General features: G+C 42.9%; 1 protein-coding gene across 1 annotated transcript; it reads left to right on the forward strand.

Moving 5' to 3' along the window:
- Positions 1 to 18,480: 18,480 nt before the first annotated feature.
- MRPL53 (mitochondrial ribosomal protein L53) lies at positions 18,481 to 22,841 on the forward strand. Its single transcript, XM_061602198.1, has 3 exons — positions 18,481 to 18,744; positions 19,837 to 19,949; positions 22,533 to 22,841. The coding sequence occupies exons 1-3, from the start codon at positions 18,521 to 18,523 to the stop codon at positions 22,655 to 22,657; spliced, it is 462 nt and encodes a 153-aa protein (XP_061458182.1). The 5' UTR covers positions 18,481 to 18,520; the 3' UTR covers positions 22,658 to 22,841.
- The last annotated feature ends 4,922 nt before the right edge of the window (positions 22,842 to 27,763 follow it).

A 27,763-nucleotide genomic window follows, 5' to 3' on the forward strand; every position in this document is an offset into this window, starting at 1 on the left:
GCCTCTCGTTCCCACACTGCTGCTGCCGCTCCTCCTGCCACCCCGCCTCTCGTTCCCACACTGCTGCTGCCGCTCCTCCTGCCACCCCGCCTCTCGTTCCCCTACTGCTGCTGCCGCTCCTCCTGCCACCCCGCCTCTAGTTCCCCTACTGCTGCTGCTGCTCCTCCTGCCACCCCGTCTCTAGTTCCCCTGCTGCCGCTGCACCTCCTGTGGCCCCACCACCCTGCCTCTCATTCCCCCGCCGCCACCACTGCCACCACCGCCGCCACCACCACCACCACATCTCCTGCCGCCCCCAGCATCACCCCGCCTCTTGTTCACCAGCCGCCACATCTCCTGCCGCCCCCCAGCATCACCCCGCCTCTGTTCCCCAGCTGCCGCACCTCCTGCCGCCCCACCTCCTGCCGCCCCACCTCCTGCCGCCCCACCCCGCCTCTCATTCCCCCACCCCCACTGCCACACCTCCTGCCGCCCCCCACCACCCCACCTCTCATTGCTGGGTGATTGGCAATAGATCAGCAATTGTTTCTCCCTTCCCACTGTTTAAAGCCTGATATAGAGCTTGGTTTACATATTGTCACTCACACATTTCAGCAGTGGAATTGCAAAACTGCTCCTATGCTGATTAACATTTCAGAGTGGTTCCAGGATTATATGAATGGATCTCTCAAGGACCAAACTCTAGGTGTGATTTGACCTCTCATTACATATAGGTCTGCCTTGGTATGGGGGAGGGCTGCAGAACCTTCACCATGCCCCACCATGTACGTAACTTCATTTCAGGCAGTTTTTTTTTGTTCATTTGGCAAATGGTAGGCTGTGTACTACTTAGAAAAATGTAAGATTTGTTACGTTTAATGCCTAAGGTTTGATTTTAGTACCTGGCAAATGTTTCCTCCCCCCCCCCCAGTTCTTATTTTGAAATTTAAAAGCCTGATATGTTTAAATGTTCAGGATGGCTAGATTTTAGGAACATGTAAACTTCCTATAGTATGTATGTAACTTGTATTTTTAAGAATCACGGTACTGTTGTGGTTCATTGTTTCTGTCAATAGCTCCTGAAGGAGTTCTTAACTTAGAAATGTGTAGACCTACAATAAAGCATTTTGCTTCATTGAGCACCAGAAATTGCCCCCTCTTTTGTTTTGTCCTAATTTTTTTTCTGAGTTGGACTTATTTGTGGTAACAGAAGCGAGATGGACAAATGCTAGATGAGGGACCTGCCACAGGGAGGTAAGCTGTGAGCAGGGGAGGGTGTACCATAGCTCAGTGGTAAGAGCATCTGCTTTACATTCAGAAGACTCCAGGTTCAGTCCCCAGCATCTCCAGGTAGAGCTGGAAATGTCCCAACTAAAACCATAGAGAGCTACTGCCAGTCAGTGTAGACAGTACTGAGCTAGATGGACCCATGGCCTAAGAATGTACAAAGAGCCCTGCTGGTTCAGGCCAAAGTCCCATCTGTCATGCCCTCCTACCACCACAGGACACGGATTTCATGCTTCAGACCCAATTCCCACCCTTAGGGCAATTGATCTGGAACCCAATCACCAAATTTCCCCTGCCAAGGCTGTGCAAACCAACACCAACCCTGCAAGGTAGAAGATAGGCTGCCACCACCCCTTCACTGGTTCAACTCTGAGCTAGGGGAACTCAGAGCCCAGAAACAGGTAAACCAAGGTTCAATGAGACAAGAGCCAAACTTACACTCCTTGTACAGAAACTGCTGGTAAAACCCCAAAATATACTTAGGCTTAACTTCTTCGTCCTTGGTAGTTTTGTGGTCAAATGGTCAAGGTGCTGGATTCAGAACCACCCTTACCCTCAATGAACACACCAGGTTCAATAGAAGTAGCTTTATTAATATAAGTGCACATCAATATATAGCATCAAAACAATTCCTCAAAACCACACACCCAATCAGGGGTTCAGGTATCATATAAGAGAGTTCACACACACAACAAGAAAATAACAAACTAGCTATCCTATCTACTTACTTAGGAGGTAGTTAGTTGTAATCTCATCTCTCCTCAGAGAGAATAGCATCAGGTAAGAAGCAATGGATCCCCACGCAAGCAACTATCTAGATGGAAACTCAGGGGGAACATCCCAGGGGAACCTTCCAGGGGAACAACGGCTGTAGGTCTCAGACCTCATACTTAAGGAAAAAGAAACCCAACGGTCCAGGACTAATTAACCAATCAGGGGCTTTCTGATGTAGTCATGTTCCTGAAGCTTCTTCACTTTTTTGTGCCTTGCAGGCTCCCCTCCCAACTCTGATCTCGACCTCCTCAAGCCTGCATGCCCTTGAGTACCAGGCTCCAACTGATTACCACAGATAACCAGGTGTTTCTATTCAGGCCTCCCCAACTGCTTGCAGCTGAAACGAAACTTAACATTTTTTCCTTTCCAGAGGCCTGTCTCCTGACAAGATGCAACTCCCAGAGTTCTTTGTACCTGAGCCATGATGTCAAAAACCAGGTTAACAAATGCATAGAAATTTACAATTTCATGGCACACCCCTTTTTCTTGAAGATGACATCAGCATTCAAACAGTTCTGCTTCATCGCTGACACCAGACAGTAGAAAAAAGCAAAAAATTAAGCATAACAATACATCAATAAACACATTACAATAAAAGGGAAATATTTCATAAATGCTCCAAGCAGGTGTGCTACTTCCAGACTTATGCCATACTAAAATAGGTTACAAAAATTTAACAAAAGGAAAATACAAAATAACAATACCTAGAGAGAAAAAAGGACCCTTAAAATACCCTCAAAAATAGAACACTAAAAAGAAAGACTTTATTAGGAGAATAAAGAGATAGAATAAAAAATGGGCAGTTCAAAAAGCTGGTCCAAATTCCAAAAAAAAGGTCATAAGCCATAAAATCAGTCAAAAGTCAAAAAACCATGTTAAAATCTCAAAACAGTAAAAACAGCATCCAAAACAAGCCATAGATCATCAGAGCCAAAAAAAATTAATCATCTGGAATAGGAGCACGGGATAAAGCATTGGCTACCACATTATCACGTCCTTTTATGTATTGGATGGAGAAATCGAAATCCTGAAGGGCTAAGCTCCGGCGTAAGAGCTTCTGGTTGGAATTTTTCATTTTAGCCAGCCAACACAAAGGTGAATGGTCGGTTTGTTATTGAAAATGGCATCCCCACAGGTAAGGGCATAACTTGTAAAGAGCCCAGACCAAAGCAAGACACTCTTTTTCAATTGTAGCCAAATTGCGCTCTCTCTGAATCAGTTTTTTACTGAGATATGCAATGGGATGCAAATCTCCATCAGCATCTCTTTGAAGCAAAGCATCTCCAAGCTCATAGTTCGATGCATCAGTCTGAATTACAAAAGGGATGGAAAAATCAGGAGCTTTTAAAATTGGATATTGCACCAACAAGGTTTTTAAAGCATCAAAAGCATGCTGACACTTGTCAGTCCAATTAACATGCATAGGCAGGGATTTTTTACACAGATCAGTTAAAGGTATAGCAATACTACTGAAGTGAGGTGCAAATTTTCTGTAGTAACCTGCCAACCCCAAAAAAGATTGAACCTGTTTCTTAGTATGAGGAACAGGCCAAGTCTGTATTGCTTCAATCTTAGCCTCCAGGGGCTTCACACAATTCTGCCCCACCCTTTCCAGAGGCCTGTCTCCTGACAAGATGTAACTCCCAGAGTTCTTTGTAACTGAGCCATGATATCAAAAACCAGGTTAACAAATGCATAGAAATTTACAATTTCATGACACCATCTAGTCCAGAATTCTGTTCTCACAGGGGCCAACTAGGTGCCCATGGGAAGGTTTCAAGCAGCACCTGGGTGCAACAGCACTCTCCGCACCTGTGATTCCCAGCTATTGGTATTCAGAAACATACTGCTTTCAACAGTGAAGGCAGAATAAAGCTATTGTGGCTAGCAGCCATTGACTCTGTATATGGCAGCTTCCTATGTATCTAGTCCCTGTGACTCATGTAACATTTGCTGCTTAAATTTCCCCCTGCCCTCCACTTTGTGTGTGATTTGTGGCATACCCACATTTAAAGATGAGGATACATCATAGTTGGTATCCTAAGGGGGGTGGGAAAAAGTCCAACAATGATCCTTTGTCTTGATAACTTTAATGATTCGGGGGGGGGGGAGGGGAAGCAAACAAAATACACCGAAGATGTGTGCATTGCCATCTATAGCTGTGCTATATTTGACAGGAGAGTCAAATCTTATACCTGAGCAAACAGAATTGAACTCTTAACAAACACACATGCAAACTTCATTTGTCGGTGTACAATGATAGAACAGCACACTGATGTCTACTTTACATTCCATTTGGATGTTTGTAATTGTGGGGAGTGCAATGACGGGCAAATATCCCAGGCAAGATGTGCAACATAAAAGCACAAACCGCCAAAAGAAAAAAAGACATTACCATTGAGCTAGATGAGCAGCGTCAAGCAGCATTTCTAAAGGATCAAATCCTGCCCTGTTTTATCATCTAGCAATAAAGCAGGAAGAGTTTCAAACCTCATGAAAGAATGATGCCAACAGCTCAAACTGCAACCCATTTTAAGTGAATACTAGGATCTGATACAATTTAACACCACTTAGAATAAATTGGATTACCTTCAATCACTTAAGTATGTATCGGGCTGTAAAATAGCTGAAAGTACAAGCCTCTGTAATTTCCTCACAACAAGGCATGAATGCACCCAAAATGCCCCAGACTTGCCTTGAGAATAAAAAGGTATCGTTGCCAGGACACTTGCTTTTCTTATCAGTTCTGTTTTGTTCCTCATCCAATACTAAGCTTTCCATAAGCAGGCTCAGATTTTTATTGGAAAATTTTAAAAGATCATGAATTGGTGCCATTGCACCCATGTATATCCTGTTTTATTTTAGGTAAAACTGTTCTGAACAGTGGGGTGAGTCACAAGACAGAATGGTGAAACAGCTGGGCTCTAGGATCATTGGGACTGGATGGGGGGGTGCAGGTTTGATCTCAGCTAAAAGAAATTAGCAGAAAAAAATAAGCTCATTTTGGTGAATGAATGAATGGCACAAAATGGTAAAGGAAGTGAGAGAGAAAAAAAACTACGTTCACTTCTGTCAGAACCAGTTGAAGAAAAATATGGATCTCTTTAATGAGGCGTAACCTTTCATGTAAAACTCTTCCCCTTCCCATCTCCTTCTAGAAAATGACTGCAAACTTCTCCTGCACAAATATCATTAACTTCAGTGGGATCTTGCAAGAGATCTGCCTTTGCTTTAGACCTATTTCCTTCTCAGCTATCTTTAGTGATGCCTAAATTCACTGCCCTAGGCAACTATTTTGCTTTATTTTAGGGCTACTTATGTCTATGTGTATGTATGGTTACAGGTACCTGTGCCAGGGAAATAGGATTGATCATATCTTCCCACAATATGTAGAGCGGAGGAGAACATATGCTTTTGCTATGTAATATGTGTAGCTGACTTCAAGTGAGGTGCAGACACTCTATAATACTCAGAGGCATTCCTTTTTACATATTTTTGTACTCTATGGTCTTTCCCTATTTTAAATAGAACTGATTGATGACGTTTGCAACTTGCTGCAAGCATTTTGTACAGTAGGATAGAAATAATAATAAACATGTTCTGTGTCCAGGATTTGGCCTCAGAAAAGAAACTTCCAGGGTTGAGCCCTGGTTCATCCTGACCTGACTGTGCTGAAGCTCAGACTGTAGTCCACTATCCTATGAATGTGTAGCTTTAGGATCAAGGTGTGCACTTTCAGCTGAAAGTAACTTTAGAGCAACTGACTTTAAGTAGAACTTTGTCTGTTTTAAACGGTTGTGGAGTCACAGCCCAGCCTCTACAAATCACTGGGATGGTGCCACAGCATTGCTGTTTGGGCTTAAGTGTTAGAGAATATTTTTCTAGAGATCAGTGATGAAAGATACACCTCTAGATTTACCAGCTTTTTAAAAACTGCCCTTGTGTTTGTGCCTTAAATATTTCCATCTGCTAATCAGGTTAATTGTTGTGCCATCAAAAATTACACCTGCTGATGCCTGCAGATCAGACTGTAAAAAGTGCAGCAGCAGGCCAGTCAGGCCATTTTCTTGTGGTGTGAATTCCCCACCCCCAAGCCCTTGGATACTGTATGAGTTTTCCTAAGTACAATTGCCCTAAAGTTTTCTCTCTTTCTGCCTCATCTTTTCACTTGGCCTTCTCTTTCCCCTTTTCTTCTCCTCCCCATCTTTCTTTCTTTCTGTTTTGTTTCTCCTCATTCAATGGTTTGGTGTGCAGCTCCTGTCTCTCCCTGCCCTCCTTCGTTTTCCTTAAGTTTGCTCCTGCTTCTTCCTAGCTGCTTTTAGCAAATAGTGCTACTCTCCTCCCACCCCCTGCCCCTCCTACTTGCCATGGAAAAGGCATGAGCCATGAGGTGATTTTAACTTACAGGAAAAAGTGCACAGTCATTAGCACCAGAGCTTGGAAAAGTTACTTTTTTGAACTACAACTCCCATCAGCCCCAGCCAGCATGGCCACTGGATTGGGCTGATGGGAGTTGTAGTTCAAAAAAGTAACTTTTCCAAGCTCTGATAGCACTAACTGATTGGGTTAAAGAGGAAGTGATTAATAGAAGTGTAGTAACGGGGGATTTGGGGGCTTGAAAGAGACATCTAGTTCAAAAACCCTTCTCAGTGGCAGAACCCACCATGTGCAACAGAACCCTGAAGTCTTTCTTGGAAGAACAAGGCCTGCTGTCATCAGAACACATTAGATTCTTTTACAAGGCAAAGGCTCCAAAGTTCATTTGCTGCCTATAAGCTTCTAGGACAAATTTTCTCAACACGTGACGTATGCCACAATTTACTATGGGGGGGGGAAAAAGGGGGGGGACTTGTGAGTCATCATTCAAGCTGACCGGAGGTACAATCTTAAATATGTGGTTTTGTTGAGTTCTGAGTGAGCAGAATCATGAGAATGTATTATAAAAGCAGCATTTCAAGTGTAAAATTTGATTTCAAGTGTTGGGGTATCAGTGAGATTCTGTTGTGCCATTCTGTTAATCTTATGGATAAAAAATTATTCTACTACCCCCTGTGTGTGTGTTTTTATTTTTAATATTGTTTTAGGATACTTAGATGTATAGCAGCCAAGGCCAGCAACTTGTAGGCATTTTTTAAAAAAAGTAACTGAAATGTAACTGTAGTGATTACTTTTGAGAAAAAGTAAAGTAATCAGTTACTTTCAGAGCAATTGTAATTGTAACAGTAATTACTACTTTTTTGGTCAAGTAATTGTAACTGTAATTTATTACTTTTTAAAAGTAATCTTCCAAGCTCTGTTCTAGACATGCTCTGCAACATGTGAAGAAAGTTGACTCAGCAACTCTACCCAGAGAGCTGCAGTCGTAACTAGGGAATGTTTTAGATCGTAATCTCTGGCTCCTTCGCAAGTCCTGCCTCTGTCCGGTCTGCTTCTTGCGGTGTCGAGAGCGGGGTGATGGGGTGTATGCTTCCAATGGCTTGTCTGAAAGAACCGTCTCCTTAGCAAACGGCTTGAGGTCAGGGGGCGGTGACGTGCTTGAGGCATCCCGAGAACTGCTTGGTAAAGGGGGAGTCAACGCCCCCTCTGGAACATCTTCCAATGGCTCCTCCAACCTGTCTGGGGGTGGCGCGCTCTCTGCTTCCGAGACCGCGCCATCTGTGGGAACTTGCCTGGACTCAACCGGACTCTACGTCACTCCCCCTCCGACTATCTTGCTCAGACTCAACAATTCCTTGGTCTTCTGTGCCTTCTGACAGCTGGGAAACCTGGAACTCATGTCTCCCTGCTCCCTGGCCCTCGTGGGGAAGCAGAGGCTCAGTACAAACAATTCACAGTGGACCTCTGAAGTTGATGTCAACAGACCACTGACAATATGGAAAAGCTCCACTGGATGGCTACTTGAGGATGCAATGGTGGCGGAGAAGTGGGCCTTCTTTGCTGCCCTCACTGCCACACAGTAGGTACAGTTATGATGTTTTACTTGTGCCCAATCAGCCTCACAGCATGTCTTTTACCACTTGCACTCTAGCCGTCATCCAGCCTGTTTCATTGCCCTTAGCTCACTGGTGTACCAAGGTGCAAACCAAGCTCCACAATGCCAGAGAGGGTGCTCAAGGGCAACCGTGTCAAGAGCCCAATGCGCCTCACTGTTCCACAGTGTGACAAGGGCTTCAACAGGGTCACCTGCTCTATCTACTGGGAACTTTCCCAGGGCATTCAGGAATCCTGTGGATTCCATTAGTCTCTGGGGGTAGACCATCTTTATCTGTCCATCACTGCTACAGGGGAGGATTGGAGCCATAAGTCTAAACGTCACTAGGAAGTTGTCTGACCATGACAATGGGGTGACAACCACCCTCCCATCTCTAGACCACCCCCTCCTCTATCTGGAGCAAAAACCAAGTCAAGGGTGTGACCTGCCCTTTTTGTCGGGCTGGTGACAACTTGAGACGCTCCCATGGTCATCATGGAGACCATGAAGTCCTGAGTCAGAAGACTAGAGGCAGCCTCAGCATGGACATTGAAATCACCCAGGACTATTGTTCCGGGTTCCTCCAATACCTCAGCCGAGACAGCCTCTGCCAGCTTGGTGAAGGAAGCTGCTGGGCAGTAGGGTGGGCAGTATACCTGCAGCAACCCTAGGTTACTTTCTCTTTGACCCAATACCAGGTCCAAGCCCTCACAGCTAGTTCCATGACAGAGCAGTTTCCTGGTGACAGAGATGGAAGTTCTGTAGACCACAGCAACTCCTCTCCCTATCCCTGCAGCCTGTGCTGGTATTGCACTGAGTATCCAGGTGGACAAAGCTGGGTCAGATCAACTCCACCCAGCTCACTCACTCACGTCTTGGTAATGCACATCAAATTGGCACTTTCATCCACAATCAAATCATGGATGGGTGTGGTCTTATTGTGTACCAATCTGGTGTTAAACAACAGCACACACAGCAGATGAGCAACGAGGAACCCGTCCATGAGAGGAGTGAGAGTGAGGAACAAGGCATAGATAGCCTTGCCCTTGTCTTCTATGGTAGTTCACCACCTCCCCATGGCCATACCTCCCTCTACCCATGATCATGGAAATTGGGGTGGCATCACCCATGTTCCTTCTTACTAAGACTCCTCCTAAACACCTGATTCCTCCTAAACATTTAGATGTGATTTCTCTCGAATGAAAATATATAACCCCTCTGCTTTTTACAACAAAGAATGGAATTATATCCTCTTCTGAACCATTTGCAACTCTTGTTTTCTTTAGAGGATTTGTGTGTTGCCTGTTTCAGGAAAGAAACACTTAAGCCTGTGTGTGTGGCCTTGTTTTCTGAAGCCTTCTGGAGATCTCACCTGAATTCATAACTAAACCATGTCTTGGCTTGTCTCTTCGCAGGACTGATGGTCCCAAGGCAACATATATCTTATTCAGAGAAAGGCCATACCAGGTCATAAATATGTTGTATCAAATGATACATCTCAGGCCAGAGACGTACTTGTAACACAGGTTGTCAACAACAGTATCAGCAACAAGATAAGCGTCAGGAGCAGCAATTTAGTGAATTGAAAAATGGAAGATTGGAGGTAAAACAAAATCAATGCTCTGTATTGTTGGAGCCCAAAGTGATCCCAAACATGTCAGCTAAGACATCTTCCTCTGCTTAAGAGCTGTACATTTAATTAAACAAACTTGAGAGAAAAGTGAAGAAGAAATGCCAAGAAGAGATGCTCCCAATGATAAAATAAGATAGGGTAGGATTTAAAAAACTTCTGGCTCTTTCTCTGACTGGGGTGTGTGAACCGATTATGAAGATTTGCTAACTGCAGCATCTCACTTTACCTGCTGAGATCTGAAATAAAAAGAAACTGCAAAACTAGGCAAGAGGATGACAGTTCTTTAGTGGGACATACTAGCTCATATAAGCTCCCCACAATGAAAAGAGGAGAAATTGTAGAGAATTAAAGATATATTGCCATTTGTTTGAGGACAGCTGCTTTTTTAAAATGGTAACCTTACTTACAGCTAGTTCTGACTTATAAGGCCCTACCCCAAGCTAATTGTGGGGTCCTCCAGATGTTGTTAAGACTACAACTTCCACCATCCTTGACCATTGGTAATGATGGTTGGGGCTGATGGGAGTTGATGTCAACAACATATAACCCTGATTCTGGCCCGCTTGCACTGGCTGCCTATATGTTTCCGGGCTCGATTCAAGGTGCTGGTTTTAACCTATAAAGCCTTACACGGCTTGGGACCACAATACCTGATGGAACGCCTCTCCCGATATGAACCTACCCGTACACTTCGTTCAACATCGAAGGCCCTCCTCCGGGTGCCTACTCAGAGGGAAGCTCGGAGGATGGCAACAAGAAAAAGGGCCTTCTCAGTGGTGACCCCCGAACTGTGGAACGATCTCCCTGTCGAGGTACGCCTGGCGCCAACATTACTATCCTTTCGGCGCCAAGTTAAAACCTTCCTCTTGTCCCAGGTATTTTAACATTTTAACATTTTAACAGCTAATACTTTAACTTTTTAACATTTTAATATTTTCACACTTCAGTATTTTAGTATGCTAGTGTTTTTGTAGTTTGGTGTAAATTGTTTTCTTTGTGGCTTATTGTATATTGTATATTGATGTTTTATTGTTGTGAACCGCCCAGAGAGCTTCGGCTATGGGGTGGTATAGAAATTTAATAAAATAAAATAAATAAATAAAATGTGGAGGCCACCTGTTTCACCCATACATTGGCTACCTTTGGCCTAAACACCTCGGGACCAGACTGTCTTCTCTTGTATAGGCCGCCCAAGTCAAGTTGATCTGCTGTTATTGTGTTGTCTGAAGCTTGCTCCAGAGAGTGGTCTGGCCGGTATCTTCTGCACTCCTGTGAGCAGTCTGGCCATTGCATTCTGATTTTAAGTTGTTTTAAACTGTTTTTAATGATGTATTGGAAAACCCTGGGACCTTTGGGTGAAGAGCAGGCAATAAATCTAAATATGCTAATAATATTAATAGTTGCAGCTTGCCAATCAGATACAAGGATAGCCACATAAAGCACATTCTCTGCCTGTATTCTATACTGTTGTGTCGATCTTATCCTAGTCTTCATCTGAATTGGAATTGCTTTTTAAGATGATTTTAAAACTGCTTTTTTAAAAAAGCTGTTTTTAAAGTTGTTTTGTTTCAAGATGTTTTTAAAGATATTTTGTTTTAATAGATTTTAAAGTCTGTTTTTAAGATGTTTTAGAGTGTTTTTAGTGTTTGTTCGCCACCCTGGGCTCCTTCTAGGATATAATATACAAATATATTTATTTATAATAAATAAATGAATAAATAAATAATAAAGCCCTAAATGACATGGACAACAAATATCTGGCCTCCTTCCATTTAGACCTGCCTGGTTGTTGAGATTAGCAGGGGAGGCCCAGCTGACTGTTTCCCCCACCTTGTGAAGTGTGTAGGATGGAGGTGCTTGACACAGTGCTTTAATTTTGTAAAAGGAATTTTCATTAGTGCCAATGGACTCAAGAGGGCACTTTTAACCAACTGCCACCTTTTCTAAAAAGCCACACATAACATAATAAAGCAATACAATGATAAACCTATTTTTACATTAAATGTGACTAAAAGAAAGTTTATTACTTATATTCAACAATAATCTTCTCTATCAGCATTTTTACCACTAGCAATTGGGACTGTCCTATTGTCTGAGTACTTTTTTTCCTTCCCCTATATTCTTGTCACAGTTTAGAGGCAACATACACGTTTTCTCCATACTTAAAAGCCTCACATAATTTCAATTTTGTTTTTGTTATGTTTTAAAGGAAACCTCACATCAAGCTTTACACCTTGATGATAACTGACTCCCTTTTTATTCATGGCCTCTTTTCTATTACATCAGTTTTTGGTATATCTTTCTTTTGATTCTATTTCTAATTGGGGAGATAATTTTTTCCTTATTTTTATCAGGTATCTTCTGCTTTGTTTGAGGAGTATCACCACTCTCTTTTAATTCCAAAACAGCTTTCTCTGACACGATGGTAATAAGTAGCAGATGAAGACTGTTTGGCAAAAAGACTTGTCAATGTAAGACATTCTGCAACAGTCTGTTACATTTCTATACGCTTTCTTTTTGCATTTATTTTAGTATCTGGCATCACACACACACACACACAGAGCTGAGTCTCTTAGCTGCGTGGACACAGACTAGTTGCAATCATAACCATATTTGCTCAAAAGAAGGTCTTATTGAATTCAGTGGGGCTTACTCCCAGGTAAGCAAGACTGGTGCCTTAATCCCACAATTTTGATTCAAACCTACCCTTAGGGTTGAGTTCAACAGTCCTTACTCCCAGGTATGTGTTTAAGATTGCACTGTTGGGGTGCAACCCTAAACACACTTACCTGTGAGCAAATCCCATTGAACCCAGTTGTACTGACATATGAGTAAATATGTGCATTTCAGTTTTTATTTTTATCTATTTAATTATTTCTTCTCCTTTACATTCTTTATTTTGTTTTTTTTAATGTATTTGCACCCTGTGCTTCAGGATAAACCCTAATAAAGTTGCTTCTTTTATGTGTTATTGTGATACATTGTAAGTTGTAGGCAAGGATTTCATTTTCTTTTGTTCTACAACAGCTAGTACAACATCAGGTGCTTTGAAAATAAGAATGAATGACAATGAATGCAATAGGTCGTATATTTTCTATCTGATTTGGGAAGGAAAATCTGTAAAGATTTTCTCATTCAGAAAAATCAGAAATAATATTTCTAGAGTATACTGATCCATTGTTTTAATAACTTCTAAAGGGCTAACCATGTTAGGCTGCAATTCAATACAGCCTTAGTCTGTTACAGCAAAAGAGTCTTATGGCACCTTAAAGACCAATAGATTTATTGTGACATAAGCTATCATGGACTAGAGCTACTTCATACATCTGATGAAGTGGACTCTAGTCCAAGGAAGTTTATGGCACATTTAATCTGCTAACCTGGAAGGTGCCTTAAGGTTCTTTAGCAATTCTTTCCCAAATTATATAAAGTGGCTCTTCTGCCATCTTGTGGCAAAGAGGTTACATGTATTCAATGCAAGTTGATTTCCTATCCATTTCAAGTGGGATTTTGTTTAATAAATTCAGAACCCAAGCTTTTTGGGTGGTATACGCAACTATGGTACACAAGTCAAGGACTACCCCTAAGATCCTTGGCAGTGTAATAGAGCATTGGTCCTCCACTGGTAAGTCAGGAGGAACTCACTACAGGGTTGTGGCAGTAGTGGTTGGCAGGGCAGGACGTGGAGGGCAGTGTTGCTCTCAATACATTGTTGTCGGTTCTGGAGAGGGAGAGGGGTGAAGCACGGGGAGCTCAGTGCAGGGTAGGCATGGTGGTGGGAGCCCATCCGATGCTCCTGCTGCCATGCCTGCACTGAGCTCCTCACACCTTGCCCCTCCCCTTCTCAAGAAGCAGCAGGGATGCTTGGCATTGGGAAGGGAAGGTGAGCAATGCTACCCTGCCCGTGCCACCCTGCCGACAACTACTGGGCCGCAGCCTCATTTAAGGTGGATTGGGTCATGGGCTACAAGGAGAATCTCTGGCAAGGTTGGGAAAATGGAGAAGGGGTTTCTGACATTGGGGAGGACATTGTTAGCACTGATGAAGGAAATGAGGGGGTTACAGAGCATGTGTCCCCAGAAGCCTTGAAGCCAGCTGCTGGAGTTACTGAGGAAGGCTCAGACAGCCTTTCCTTGTCTCAGCTGGCTGGTGGGGACTCTCTGCAGGTACCAAGGCCAAGCATACAATGCTAACAAAAACAATGGAACTTCTTAGGCAGAAGGAAAGTGACTCAGCGGAGTCAGAAACTAGCATGGCCACATTCACACCATACATTTATTCTGCTATTATTCCACTTTAAACAGTCATGGTTTCCCCCAAAGCATCATGGGAAGAGGAGGGGAATAGGGGCCTTTTAAAAACTCTCAACACCCATGACTGTATAGTGGAACAAATGTATGGTGTGAATGTGGGCCATGTCTCCAAGGCCGCAGAGGATAGAGAACATGGTTGTGGACTGCCTTCAAGTCGATCCTGACTTATGGGTACCCTATAAATAGGGTTTTCATGATAAGCGGTATTCAGAGGGGGTTTACCATTGCCTCCCTCTGAGGCTGGTCCTCCCCAGCTGGCTAGGGCCTGCTCAGTTTGCCACAGCTGCACAAGCCCGCCCTTCCTTGTCCGCAACTGGGGGGCAACTGGGCTCCTTGGGACTCTGCAGCTTGCCCGTGGCTGTACAGGTGGCAGGGCACGTAACCCCTGAGCCACTCACTATAGGGTGATCTTTAGCTGGCTCTTTACACCCCGGAGACACGAGCAGGGGTAGCCAAATTTCATCCACCCTCCCATTGTAGCCCTGCCTTGTAGCTCGTGCTGAAAAGAGCCTGAATTAATAGTATTAAGTGCCCACCCTATTTCTGTATATAAGAAGTAGCACTGTTGGTATTGCTGTTGTGACAATTCATCTGCTGTCGCTTCCAATGTCTAGTATGCCTGTTCCTGTTTGAATCCTGGTTTAAGCAGGATAAGCATAAGATGCAAGATCCCTGTTCTGATTTCTGAAATAAAGCTTTAAGCAGAAAAACCCAATGTGAGAGACCTGAGTCTGCTTCTCTGGTTGGGAGCCAGGACAGGTTGCAACATCAGCACTACCACCATACAAATGTAAGATAAAAAAATGAAGAAAGTTATTTTTGCTGCAACAGATGAACAAATCCTCATGTCTAGAAATGGCTGTGTTGTTGTGTGTGTGTTTTTAAATGTTCCTCATTTCCCCTGTTTCCAGAGGAACATTCTGCTGTTGATTGAGCTGAAGGACAAGAATCACATGAACAAAAGTTGACCAGACTAGAAGTTGAAATTTACTTCAACACTGGCAACAGGACAGCATCTTCTACCATAGCTGAAGGCAACAGGCTAGCTTAGGGAGCACAGGGGAGTTCTCAGTCCTGTCCTCCAATAACCTCGTAATCACTCTGTCCTTCACTATTTGCTGCCTGAGATGACTGCCTCACTCTGCCTTGTGGTAGGGCCAGCCCTGCTTGTTCATTATCTATTTAGATTTTGCCACTACCTGACTTGTAAGGGGCTCTTTTAAGACACAACAGGGGGGGGCATTGTACAGTACAATCTCATGCATGTCTATCAGAAGTAAAGCCCCTTGAGTTTAATTGGACTTAAAGGTAAAGTCTGTATAGAATTTCAGCATTACTGTCTGGTCCTATGCATGTTTACTTGGGAATAAATCTCTCTATGTTTAAAGGGGCTTAAGCCCAGTGAAGTGTACATATGTTTGTAAGCTTTTAACTGTTGGGGTTATGTTTGCCTGTATTTGGGTATTTGATTTTTGCTTTATTGTATACTTTCTTTAAATAAACAAACAGAAGTTGGTAGCGGCAATAAGGAAGCCTTTGGTTCAAAATTCGGGTAGAAATATTTCAAATACGGAAAATACACATGCTCTCACTACTCAGGAACTCCGTACTGGAGAAGCCTCATAAGAAGCTGCTTACCAAGGTCATATTCACACCATATATTTCTGTGTGTGTTACATGCCTCAAGTCAATTATGACTTATGGCGACCCTATGAATTAGCGACCTTGAATAGCATTTTGCTACTCATATTGTCTGTGGTTTATTCCACTATTATTCCACTTTAAACAGTCATGGCTTCCCCCAAAGAATCATTGGAAAGGTAGTTTGTGTAGGGTGCTGAGAGTTGTCAGGAGGCCCTTATTCCCCTCACAGAGCTACAATTCTCCGAGTGGTTTAACAATCAATCTCTCTTCCGAGGTAACTATGGGAATTGCAGGTCTGTGTGTGGGATAGGGGTCTTCTAACAACTTAACAACTCTCAGCACCCTTCACAAAGTACACTTCCCATGATTCTTTGGGGAAAATCATGACTGTTTAAAGAGGAATAATAGTGGAATAAATGACGATGCTGAAGTTGGTTCCTAGTTCCCAGTTCCTTATGTTTAATGTTTAAAACATTAAAAAACAAGAAACGTTCACAGTTACAGCAACTCTAAAGCAAAGTTAACCCATCTCTGAACCCCAAAATCAGAGCTTGGAAGATTACTTTTAAAAAATAATACATTACAGTTACAATTACATGGCCCAAAAAAGTAGTAATTACCGCTACAATTACAACTGCTCTGAAAGTAACTGATTACTTTACTTTTTCTCGAAGGTAATCACTACAATTACATTTCAGTTACTTTTTTTAAAAAATGCCTACAAGGTGCTGGCCTTGGCTGCTGCACATCTAAGTAGCCTAAAACAACATTAAAAATAAACACACACATACAGAGGTAGTAGAATAATTATTTTTAACCATAAGATAGCAATGGTGGTCTCTCCGCTGGTAAGGGAGGTTGGGAGGCAGGCAGAGGCCACTACTCAGATTTTTGCACATCAAACTGAATGCACCCCCACACACTCAGCCAGCAAGCATAATCTCTCTCACTTAATCACTTTCTGGACCCTTCCCTGCCACCAACTAAGGGACACTCACCCAAGCAAACATTTTCCCCTGAGATGCAAAAAAGTTAAAATACTGCAAATGCAGCACAGTAGCCAGAGAGGGTGGTGGGGGCCACTTTCTGTGCCAAGTGCAAACACAGTATTCATTCACACACATGTTGTCATCTTTTACTTCCACTGTTCTTTATCTCCATTCTGCTGCTGCCTCATTCTCCTCCTTTATCCATGTTCTTGCCCTCTGGCTCCTTTTCCCCTCCACTCCATTCTTCACCACCACCATCCATTTTTTTAAACAATTGTTTTCTCCACTCCATCCCGTCTCACTCTCCACCTCCTCCCTCGTCACCTATTGCTGGGCGCAGGGCATGGATAACAGGATCTATGCACACCCAAATTAGACAACAACACTGAGAAAAAGTAAGTAACTGGGGGTGCCAACTCCAAAATCTGCCCTGGGCCAGAACAAATCATACACCCCAGGAAAGTAGAGCATGTCCTCTATGAGACGCCAGTGCTTCCCGCTTGGCCAGAGCTTCTACTTAGCACAGAGCACAGACAGGGCTATCTACGCACAAGCAAAATAGACAAACACATGCAGAAAACAATAAGTAACTTGGGGTGCCCACCCCAAAATCTGCTCTAGGTCAGGACAAAGTATACACTCCAGGAAAGTGGAGGGTGTCCTCTATGAGATGCCAGTGCTTGTCATCCGGCTCAGAGCTTATGCTGGGCACAGGGCACGGATAAGGGCAGCTACGCACACCCAAAATGGACAAAAACATGCAGAAAAAGTAAGTAACTGGGGGTGCCCACCCAAAAATCTGTACTGTGTCAGGACAAATCATACAGCCCCAGAAGGGGGAAGGTGTCATCTATGAGATGCCAGCACTTCTCACCTGGCCCATAGAGTAGGTTTTGGGGTGGGCACCCCGTTACCTGTTTTTTTCTGCATGCTTTTGTCTATTTTGGTTGTGCGTAGATGCCATTATCCATGCCATGCGCCCATCAGAAGCTCTGGGCAAGCGGGAAGCAGTGGCATTTCATAGACTACACCCTCCCCTTGATTTGTCCTGGCCCAGAGTAGATTTTGGGGTGGGTACCACGTTACCAATTTTTTTCTGCATGCTTTTGTCTATTTTGGGCATGCTTTGATGCCCTTATCCATGCCCTGCACCCAGCAGAAGCTCTGGGCCAGGCGGGAAGCACTGGCATCTCATATACACTCTCCCTTTTCCTGGGGTGTATGATTTGTCCTGGCCCAGAGCAGATATTGGGGTGGGCACCCCCAGTTTTTTTAATTTTATGACATCATTATGCATTTATGTGCATTTGGAAGCCTAATAATTTTGATGCAATAAATTTATTGTCATTCTTGCCTGGGGATTCCCCAGATCACAGATATATATGATACAGGATACCCCAACATATATTTTGCGGTTCAGATAAGTGTTAACTTTGCTTTAGAGTTGCTGTAGCTGTGAACTTTTCTTGTTTTTTAGTGTTTTTAACTTTCAAGCAAATAAGGAACTGGGAACTAGGAATCAACTGCAGCGTCGTGAATAAATGTGCAGTGTAACTGTGGCTCAAGTCTGGTACAGCAATTAGTTCATCTAGGGCAGCATTGTTTATCCTGGCTGATTCTCCAGAGTTCTTGCCCAGTCCTATCTGGAGATATAAGCAATCGAACGTGGGACGTTTTGCATGCTCGTTTTTGCAAAAATCTCCTTAACCTTTGAAGGTGCAATGCAATTTCACCAATCAAAATCGTTCCCCACTTAAAGTAGGCAAGACATTCTCACGGAATCAAAAGCTTCTCAGTATTGGTTCTCCGCAGCTCATTCCTGCGCGATGAAAGAACAAAGCACAACAAAGAACCCTCCCAAAATTTCAACAGAACTTGCGAATATAAAGCAAATGTAGCCGAGCGGCTTGACTACATTTCCCGGAAGGCTATGCGTGAGAGGCGGCCTCTTTTCGAACGCGGTGAGCGGAGTTCTGGGAATTGTAGTCTTCCGGTTGTTCCGCGTCCTAGGGCTCTGTCTTTCTCATGTGGCCTATCGAGGGAAGGGAAGAAAATGTCGTTTGTGGTGCCGAAAAGGGCAGGAGTGACGCTCAAGCAGGTGAAGAGTATCTTGGTCACCTTCTGTCCGTTCGAGACCAATGTGGAAAGCACCAGGTAAGGGAAAGGCAGGAGGGGTCCTCCGCAGCATCGCCTTTCTTCCCAGTTATGAGCATGTCTTTGTTGCCCCCTGTTCTTCCCTGGCAGGACCAGCCCCCATCCACACCCCAGCAGCGCTTGCAGCCCACTTCTCGACATGCTTATTCGGAAGTAAGCCCCTTTGAATGCAATGGGGCTTCCTCTAAAAGTAAAGATGCGTTGGATTACAGCCTTTGGTTGTGGACCTCTGCGCGTTTACTACGGGGTAAGCTCTGTTGGACGGAATGGTATTTTTGAGTAAAAAACTTGGTTGGATTATTATTTTTTTGGAAGCCATCCGAAAACCATCCTGTTTTCATCCCAGTGAAGACTTAAACGAGAGATAGAGCTGCATGTCATCTGCATACTGATGGCATTGCAGCCCACATCTCCTGATGATAGCTTCCAGCAGCTTTACGTAGATGTTAAATAGCATCGGGGAGAGGATGGAACCCTGTGGCACCCCACAAGTGAGAGGCCATGGGTCTGAAACCTCATCCCTCAGTGCCACCTTCTGGTACCTATCAGAGAGGAAGGAGCGGAACCACTGCATTACAGTGCCCCCTATACCCAGCATCAACAGGCGGTCCAGGAGGATACCATAATCAATGGTATCAAAAGCCGCTGAGAGATCCAGGAGGACGAGGAAGGTGCATTCGCCCCTATCCAACACCCTCCTCATATCATCCACCGAGATGACCGAGGCCGTTTCAGTCCCACATCCAGGCCTGAAGCCGGATTGAAATGGATCAAGATAATCTGCTTCCTCCAAGTGCACTTGCAACTGCTTTACCACCACCCGCTCTACCACCTTGCCCAGAAATGGTAAATTCGAGACTGGGCGAAAGTTGTTCAAGACTTGGGGATCCTTTGTTGTAGCCTATAAGGCTGTCTTATCTGCCTTGTATTTCAAAGGTTTGCTGTATATATATATTCTTGAATATCGGTGGCTGACTTACCCTTATTCTTTTTTTTGGGGGGAGAGACGTCTTTATAATAACAGTTCATTCATTTGCATTTTATACTTTTTGCTATATTGTTGGTAAATATGCAAATACATCCTCTTTTCAGAAATTTTCTTCAGTGCCTATACACAAAGAAAGCATGTGCATCCAACACCAACTGTGAAGTGAAAACAGATGTAAAACATGATGGGTCTGAACCAGTAATAAACATCACATTTGGTAAGAAATTAATCCTGTTTTATAAAGCCGAGTTGCTCAACTAGTAGCCTGTGGGCCAGATGAGGCCCTTAAAAGAATTTTCTGGTCCCCAGAAGTAGCCCTACTCAAAATGTCTTTGAGCTATAATAAAGATTACGTGTATTAATGTGGCATCTCTTTTTTGAATTTTGTATGTAATCTGTAAATGTTTTTATGGAGCTGACTTTTCTCAGTTCCTAAAACTGCAAAGGTTAGCCATCCATGTCTCTGGAATTCAGAAAAATAGGTACCAGCTTTGGCCCCGTATGCATTTTACATTTAAAATGGTAACATACCACTTTAAATATTCATAGCTTCCCCCAAGGAATCATGGGAAAGGTAGTTTGTGTAGGGTGCTGAGAGTTGTTAGTAGATCCCTATTCGCCTCACAGAGCTACAATTCTCAGAGAGGTTTTGCAGTCAATCTCTCTTCCTAGGGAACTCTGGGAATTGTAATTCTGTGATGAGAATAGGGGTCTACTAACAATTCTCAGCACCTTTAACAACAAACAGTTCCCAGGATTCTTTGGGAAAAGCTATGACTGTTTAAAGTGCTATAGCACTTTAGTACTTTAAATGTATAGTGCAGATGGTGCCTTATTTTACTTGTGGGATCCTAATGAGGGGAAGAGCACATCATTTTATTCAGCATTTTGGACCATTTATGTCCCCAACTGCCTCTATTTAAGAACATAAGAAGAACCTGCTGGATCAAGCCAGTGGCCCATATAGTCCAGCATCCTGTTCTCACAGTGGCCAGCCAGATGCCCATGGGTAGCCCTATATCCTCTACTGTGAAGACAGCCCTTCTTGAAAACCCTTCTTATTCGCCTGTGTTGCTGTTCTTGGAAACACCTCTGATGTGTAAATATTTTGGTTTGATAATCGGACTTTATCTTAAAGCTCCATAGGAGGATTATCACTTGCCTTCCCTTGGTTGCAGCATATCTTTCTTTTTGTCATTCAGCAGTGCTAGATGGCCAGAACACACTTCTACAAGTTGCATCTACCAATGTTGTAACAAAGTTTGGAACTACTGTCTGTCCTGTCTCTGCATTTTCATATGAGCCACAAATATAAGAGAAAATGAGGAAATGATACTGTGATAATGTCCTTTGACTCCACTAGATGGCTCATGGAAGCTTTTAAAGAAAAAGTGGTCTCACTAGTTGCTGGTCCTTAATGATGAACCATGGTAAAGCTAGCCCATCTGCACCATGTATTTAAAGCATATGGCTTCCCATCAAGTAGCCTGCGAACTGTTCCCAGTTCCCAGCAAACAGTAGTTACCAGGATTCTTTGGAGGAAGCCATGTGGTTTAAATACATGGTTGGCTGTGACCAAAGCCTGGCTTATTGTTACATGCAAACTTGACCAGAGTTCTGCTTAAGCACAGAAGGCTCAGAATAAGAGTGCCTGAAAGTACACATAAAAATCACATCATTTGGCATGCAGGGTTTATTAGGAAAGAGGAGCATTTGACACAGGTTTGTAGTTTGCACGTTGTTCTTTGTAATGTGTGGTTCTGTTTGTATGTGCAGTCTTATATATGTCTTTTCAAAACAAAATCCCATTGAGTTCAGTGAGTGTCATAAAACTGGGGATCACATTGCAGCCTTTATTAATTATGTTTGCTCTCCACCTCTTTCCAAGACTCTGGCTGCATGAGCAGTATGGTCACTGTAATTGGCTATCAGCAACATCCATGATTCACAGGCTGGGAGAGTGCCTTCAGATCATGGAATGCAGGATCAGCCAATATCTGTAATTAACTGGCTCACCTGTTATATTTTCAATGAATACATTTTATTGTTCCAGCAAAAGGCCATGAGAAATACATACTGCAACAAATCAATAAAATAATACTAAGATTTGCAATGTGAAAGCAGGCACTTGAAAATACGGAAGGGAGGACACCCATGTAAGCACTAAGCATAATTAATGAATGAGCTCTTGTTTTCCTGCTAGTCTCCTACATTTTCTTGAGCTCACTCCCAAAGTTTATAGCCTGTAAAACATGTTTTTCTTATGTCCATGATCCAACCCGCAAATCTTACTGTTTTTATATCAAACACTTGTAAATACTAAGTTTGCTACGGAGAGAGACCAAGATCCAAAGAACTGATAAGTGATTTCTATGTTAACTATTGGGGCTGCAACTTCCCACAGCATCTGCACCCCAGATACGTCACTCAGGAGAGTCTGTGCACTTCCAGTGAACATTAGACTCCTGGCAAGAGAATGCCAATTTTTGCTGCTGACAGTAATGTTGAAGCCCTTTTACATGTATACTTGGGGTTCTGTGGTGCCAGCCAGGTTCTGTTGCCAGTCAGTTTTGAAAAGTGTGGTATGAATATATATTATTTACACACACACACCAAGAGGTCATTTTAATATCATATATATGCAAGTGGTCATTTCAGTATTTTAATACACATGTAATGTTGCTTTCTAAAACTTGAAAACGTTTAGCTAAGAACATTCATGTAAACTTAGTCATGTAGAACTGTGATTATTGCTTTTTGTTTTCCTTCTTTATTCTAAACTATGCTATTTCCTTTGCAGCTGATGGTGACAGACTGATTATGAAAGGAGCCAACTTAACAATTAGAGAAATGCTAAGTGCATTCAATTCGAGATGTGAAGCCAAAGAACTTTTGGCAGAGAAGGTTCAGAAAAAGAGTTCCTGAAAGACAACAAAGGAACAGTTAGAATGTTTAATGTGACACATGAAAATCGACCAACAATTTCTTCACTCAGAATGACAACAAGGACTCTGCCTAGGTGGATATGGACACAATGCACATTGGCTCTGACAAATTATTGAATGATGCCTATAAACTTTTGGTTAAAGATTAAAGCTTTGCTGTAGTAGTCTCTGGTGTAGTGTTCAGACTTCTTGGAGCAAGGAGTTTCAGGATCATAACCTTAGCTATAAGACAGTGGGAATTTTTTTTGCTACAGTACATAGGAATTGTAGTGGCTTTTCTTCATTTCACTGTCACTAAGAAAATTAGTTTGATTCATGGCTCTTTCAGCCACGCTATATCGAAGAATGTATGCTGCTTCCATTGAGTGAAATCTTTCAGGACGAAAAGGGGAGTCTTTGTACAGTTTGCAGAATGGATAATTTTAAGTAAAGTATTATAGCTTTACAGAGCAATCCAAACCCTGGCTTGGCAGAGGTGGGACATGACAAAGCAATGCAGCCAACATCACATCCACGGTCCCATTGTTCACGTCAGCTGGGGAAGGAGGTGGAGAGAATGTATGTGGCATAACAGTCATACCCAGATTAGGCTGGATGTCATCAAGGAAAGTAGTGGGACTGGCTTGGGACTTTCCTCACGCTGCTGCTCTCAGCACTTCCACCTGCCTGTACCTTTGGTGGGCAGAATGAGGAGTTTTGTGTCAGCAGAGGAGCTGTGCTGGGCTAGGCGGAGGGAAACCTCTACCCCCACCCAGTATGGCACATACTGGATTTGGATTGTGCCCTTTTTATTATTTTTTTAAATACAGCACAACCAAAGTTGCTAGAGTGACTGCCTTAGAAACAAAATCCACTGCGTATTTCAGGTATCTTTTGAAAATACAGGAATAATTCTGCCATTTCAGAAATATCTTATAAAATGAAAATAATTTGATCAGATAGAAATATTTTGTGTCTGACCCTAGTGTGATGCTAGCTTTTGCTTTCTGTTCGTTTTAAAAGGAGGACCACAATCTAAAGCTTACTTGATGCATACAGGTTTCACAGCATAATATAGCTCAGTGGGTCTGCACTACAAAGAAACAGTGAAAGAAAACTGCATGGAATTGCAGAATTGCCAAATGCAGGTTCAGCATACTCCCTGACATGTTAATTTCTGCCCCCGTGGCATGTGTATGCATGGATGTGTTTCTGTTTCCACCTAGAGCAGGGGTGAGGAGCCTTTTTCAGCCAGAGGGCCACGTTCCCTTCTGGGCAATCTTCCAGGGGCCATATGGCAGTGGTGGGTGGGGCCAGAATCAAAAGTGGGTGAAATAACCAATGTAAATGTTATCTTTGTACAGTAGGCTAATTTCTATGCACACCTGCACACCCGTCTCTATCAATCTAGGGAAGTAAAAGACATTATCAAAGTTCAGGGACACATTCCACCTAAGCAAAAACACTCCGGGTAGGTGTGGAGCAAGGTGTAATGTGGCCCAGGCCAGATGGAGGGGCTTGGAGGGCTGCATTTGACCCCTAGACCTGAGGTTCCACACACACACAGAAAAGTGGGTTGGCGCATGAGCTTTGAACACGTGCATTCCCTTGCAAGCCTACTCAGTTCAAGTGCTTCCCACTGTCATCTTCCAAATCTTTTAAACTATAACAAGGCAACTGTCTTCCCGCCTTCATCTCCCCTTTTTTTAGGCTTCCTTTCCCTCCCGATTGCTTGCAGTGTGCTCACCTGGCCTTAGTTCAATCCTCTTTCTGTTAATCTGCTTTCCCAACGTTGGCAAGTAAATGAGGACAAAAGAGAGATGTTGCATTTCTGAGAGACTGAGGTTTGCTCAATTTCTCAAGTTCCTTACAGATTCTGACAGCTGAGTAATTGTTTTAAATCCTTGTCTGCAAAGTGTTACAGCGAATTCATTGTGCAATGTACAACTGAATTGAGCAACAGTTTGGGGAAGTTGGCAGACTTATGCAGAGAAACCCAGCGACTGGGTTTTTCATGAGCTAGGTGGTGGTGGGCAAGAAAAAATAATAATAATAAATGAGAAAAATTAGGCTAGATGTGATAAGATCTGCTTATAGAGTCCTGGGAGAGACTTAGTCTTCAATTTCGATCTTAGACTCTTAAGTCCCTCCCAGAACTATGTAAGCATATATCATGGCTGTAATATCCAGCCTTATTTTTCTATTTTTTGATGGTTTGTTGTTTTTCCTCATCCAATAGCCCTCTAATTTGTGTGATATCTTGCTGATGGAACATTCTGGAGAACTCTAAAGCTTGCTGTGTTTTAATGTTTTGGTTGGTCCTAAGAAAGGTATTGCCCAACTCTGGACTTCAGAAGGTTTTTTTCCCCTTGTGGACCAACATAGTTACCGTTGTGTGTTTTTATGAGTGTGGCTGCTTTTTAAACTGCTTATTTCACACATTAAAAATGTATGAAATGTAGTTTCTAGGCCTTGATGTGAAGTCAAATCATGAGAAGCAAATTAAAGCTGCTGTGTGTCAGATGGTGTGAGCTTGATGGCCTGTTGCAGTGGACTGGTTGCCCCACCACACTAAACCATGTTTTAGCAAGACATTCATGAACAAGAAGGAGCTGCCATGAACTTTTCCCACTGGGATGGCCTTTATTTACATATATTAACACAAGAGACCCGCAAGTTCCCTTTTAGAATGTGACAATCTATGGTACAATGTGAAAGGGCAATTACACTTGCACATCTGCTTCTTGTTCATGGTTTGTGAGCTACATTGGGCAGTTTAATTTCTCTGTTTAATAGAAAAATTAAGATGAAGGTCTAAGCTGTAAGGTATCTGTGTAGTAGGCAGAAGGTGCTGTGCATTTCTTGGGAAAGTGAGAATGCAGACTTAACAGTGTTGCTCTGGATGGCAGCTACTTCCACAATGACTAATGTAATGTTAGGCTATAAGGTGGTGTGATTGGCAGTTGCGGCTCTTGAGAGCAGCAGTTGTGGCTACAGTAGTGAAAGTGACCAATGGACTAGGGATCTCTTGGTTCTGATAGCAAAAAAGAATAGTATGTACAAAAAGGGAAGCTGAAGCTATTTTGGTAAACAGATGAATGTACAGAAGAAGCCACTGCAGTTGCATTAACCTATGGTGGTGGTAGGGAGTGTAATGTGATGGTACAGAGGACAGGAAAGTGGGATTTGGAACATGGGTGTCTTATAGCACCACCAGAATGAGAATACCTACTTTCAAAGACTGATGAAGTGGGCTTCAGAATTTAGTCTAAATTGGCATCGTTGAAAGTATACACTCTCATTCTGGTGGTGGTGGTTTTTTAAAAAACAGAGAGAGAAAATAAAAAAGTAAAAAAACATTTTAAGCATATTTTAAATCTCTCTGGAATAGGAGCTTTCCTGACTGCAATGGTCTGGATGCTATTGCTGTGGCAGACTCAGTTGAGATGCCTGATGCACCATTTTACACTGTTCTGTGAGATCAGTTTCAGTTGTTACAGCTCAATGATGCAAGCAAGATGCTTGCAACAAGGTGACTGGCCATCTGCCTTCTTAATCCTCATCCCTCATGGCTGATTAAATCTAGCAGGGGGTGCAGTAGGGTGGCTGGGTGGGTCCGGGGGATGGTTAACACAACTCTACATGATGGGGTTGTCCCCACTGTCTTGAAGGAGGTGGTGGTGTGACCACCTCTAAAGAGGCCTACCCTGGATCCAACGGTTCTTGACCTTGAGGCCCATAAGTTATGTCAGGAGGACCAAGCAGGAGGGAGACACACCAACTTTGGCTTATTGCCACCCTCTTTTTCTGTCTGTGTGTGGGTTGTGGTTTGTTTGTTTGTTTGTTTTTTGCTGTCTTGCTACTATAGAAAAAGGTGGGGGATCCATTTTGTGGATGCTTGTGTGTAATGATTCATGCCACAGGCTGAGAGCCTGGGTGGGTTGGACAGTGGGGACGAAAGGTGTTGTTCAAAAGTCGCAGAGGGAGAGTCTGTTGGCACAGAGTGGGTGAGAGAGACAGAGAAGGAGTGTTTGGTATATGATAATTGGAAATCTTAATTTTTATCCTCACTGTAGTTTTGTTTTGTTTACTTTAAGATGGAATTATTAATTGGTTGTTCATTGGCCCTGTTTTTAAGAATTTGTAATTTGTGTATATTGTTGTTTCCCCGCGTTTATCTTTATTACTTTGTTCTGTTTTCCCCCCACTCTGGGATTGAAAATATTCAATAAAGTGTGAGTTATAAATACTACAGATAAATAAACTAGCGACTAGTCGCCAGTACCCCCTTTTGGGGGGAAGGTGATTGAGAGGCTGGTGGTGGCAGCATAACTGCCTGCACTCTTGGATGAGACCAATATTTTTTTCTAGACATTTCCATCTGGTTTTAGGCCTGGTTTTGGGACCAAATTGCCCTTGGTCACCCTAATCGAGAGAGTTGATTCTTCTGGATCTCTCAGAAGTCTTTGATACCCTTGACCATGGTATCCTACTTGATCAGCTCTGTGTATTGGGAGCAGGCCACACTGTGTTACAATGGTTCCACTCCTACCTACAGGGTCTGTTCCAGAGAGAAACATTGGGTGATTGCATTTTGACCCAAGAGCTGACTTTTCTTAATAGTATGTTTCTTGGGATAGGAGTTCCTCTGGAGGAAAGGCAGAGGTCAAAGATTTCTGGGAACACTTGTGAAACTCATGTCAAAGTGACAAGAAAGGTTGCACAAACAAATAATGCTCAAGTCTTCAAATATCCAGCATACAGAGTCTTTAATGATGCTCGAATTCAGGTTTTTTAAAAAAACATTAACTGAATTTTCAAAAGTGTAGGGAAAAATCCCACAAATGAGAAAGCAAAGGTTTAATGTACAAAACAAAGTAAATATTATTTATGAATCTATGTGATCTTTCCATAGGGTCATATTTATTGCATATGACATTTATTTCTCCTTTCCCAACATACCATTCGAAATAAGGAACTGGCTGTACTATCAATTCCACAAAAGAACATATGTTGGGACTCCTTTAAGACTCCTCCTATCCTGATATAAGCTTAATAATATTAAACCATACTGAATAGACTGTATTTTTTTAAAAAAACAATCCTT

Source organism: Rhineura floridana, chromosome 1, assembly GCF_030035675.1.
Source record: "Rhineura floridana isolate rRhiFlo1 chromosome 1, rRhiFlo1.hap2, whole genome shotgun sequence".
NCBI classification, from domain to species: Eukaryota; Metazoa; Chordata; class Lepidosauria; order Squamata; family Rhineuridae; genus Rhineura; species Rhineura floridana.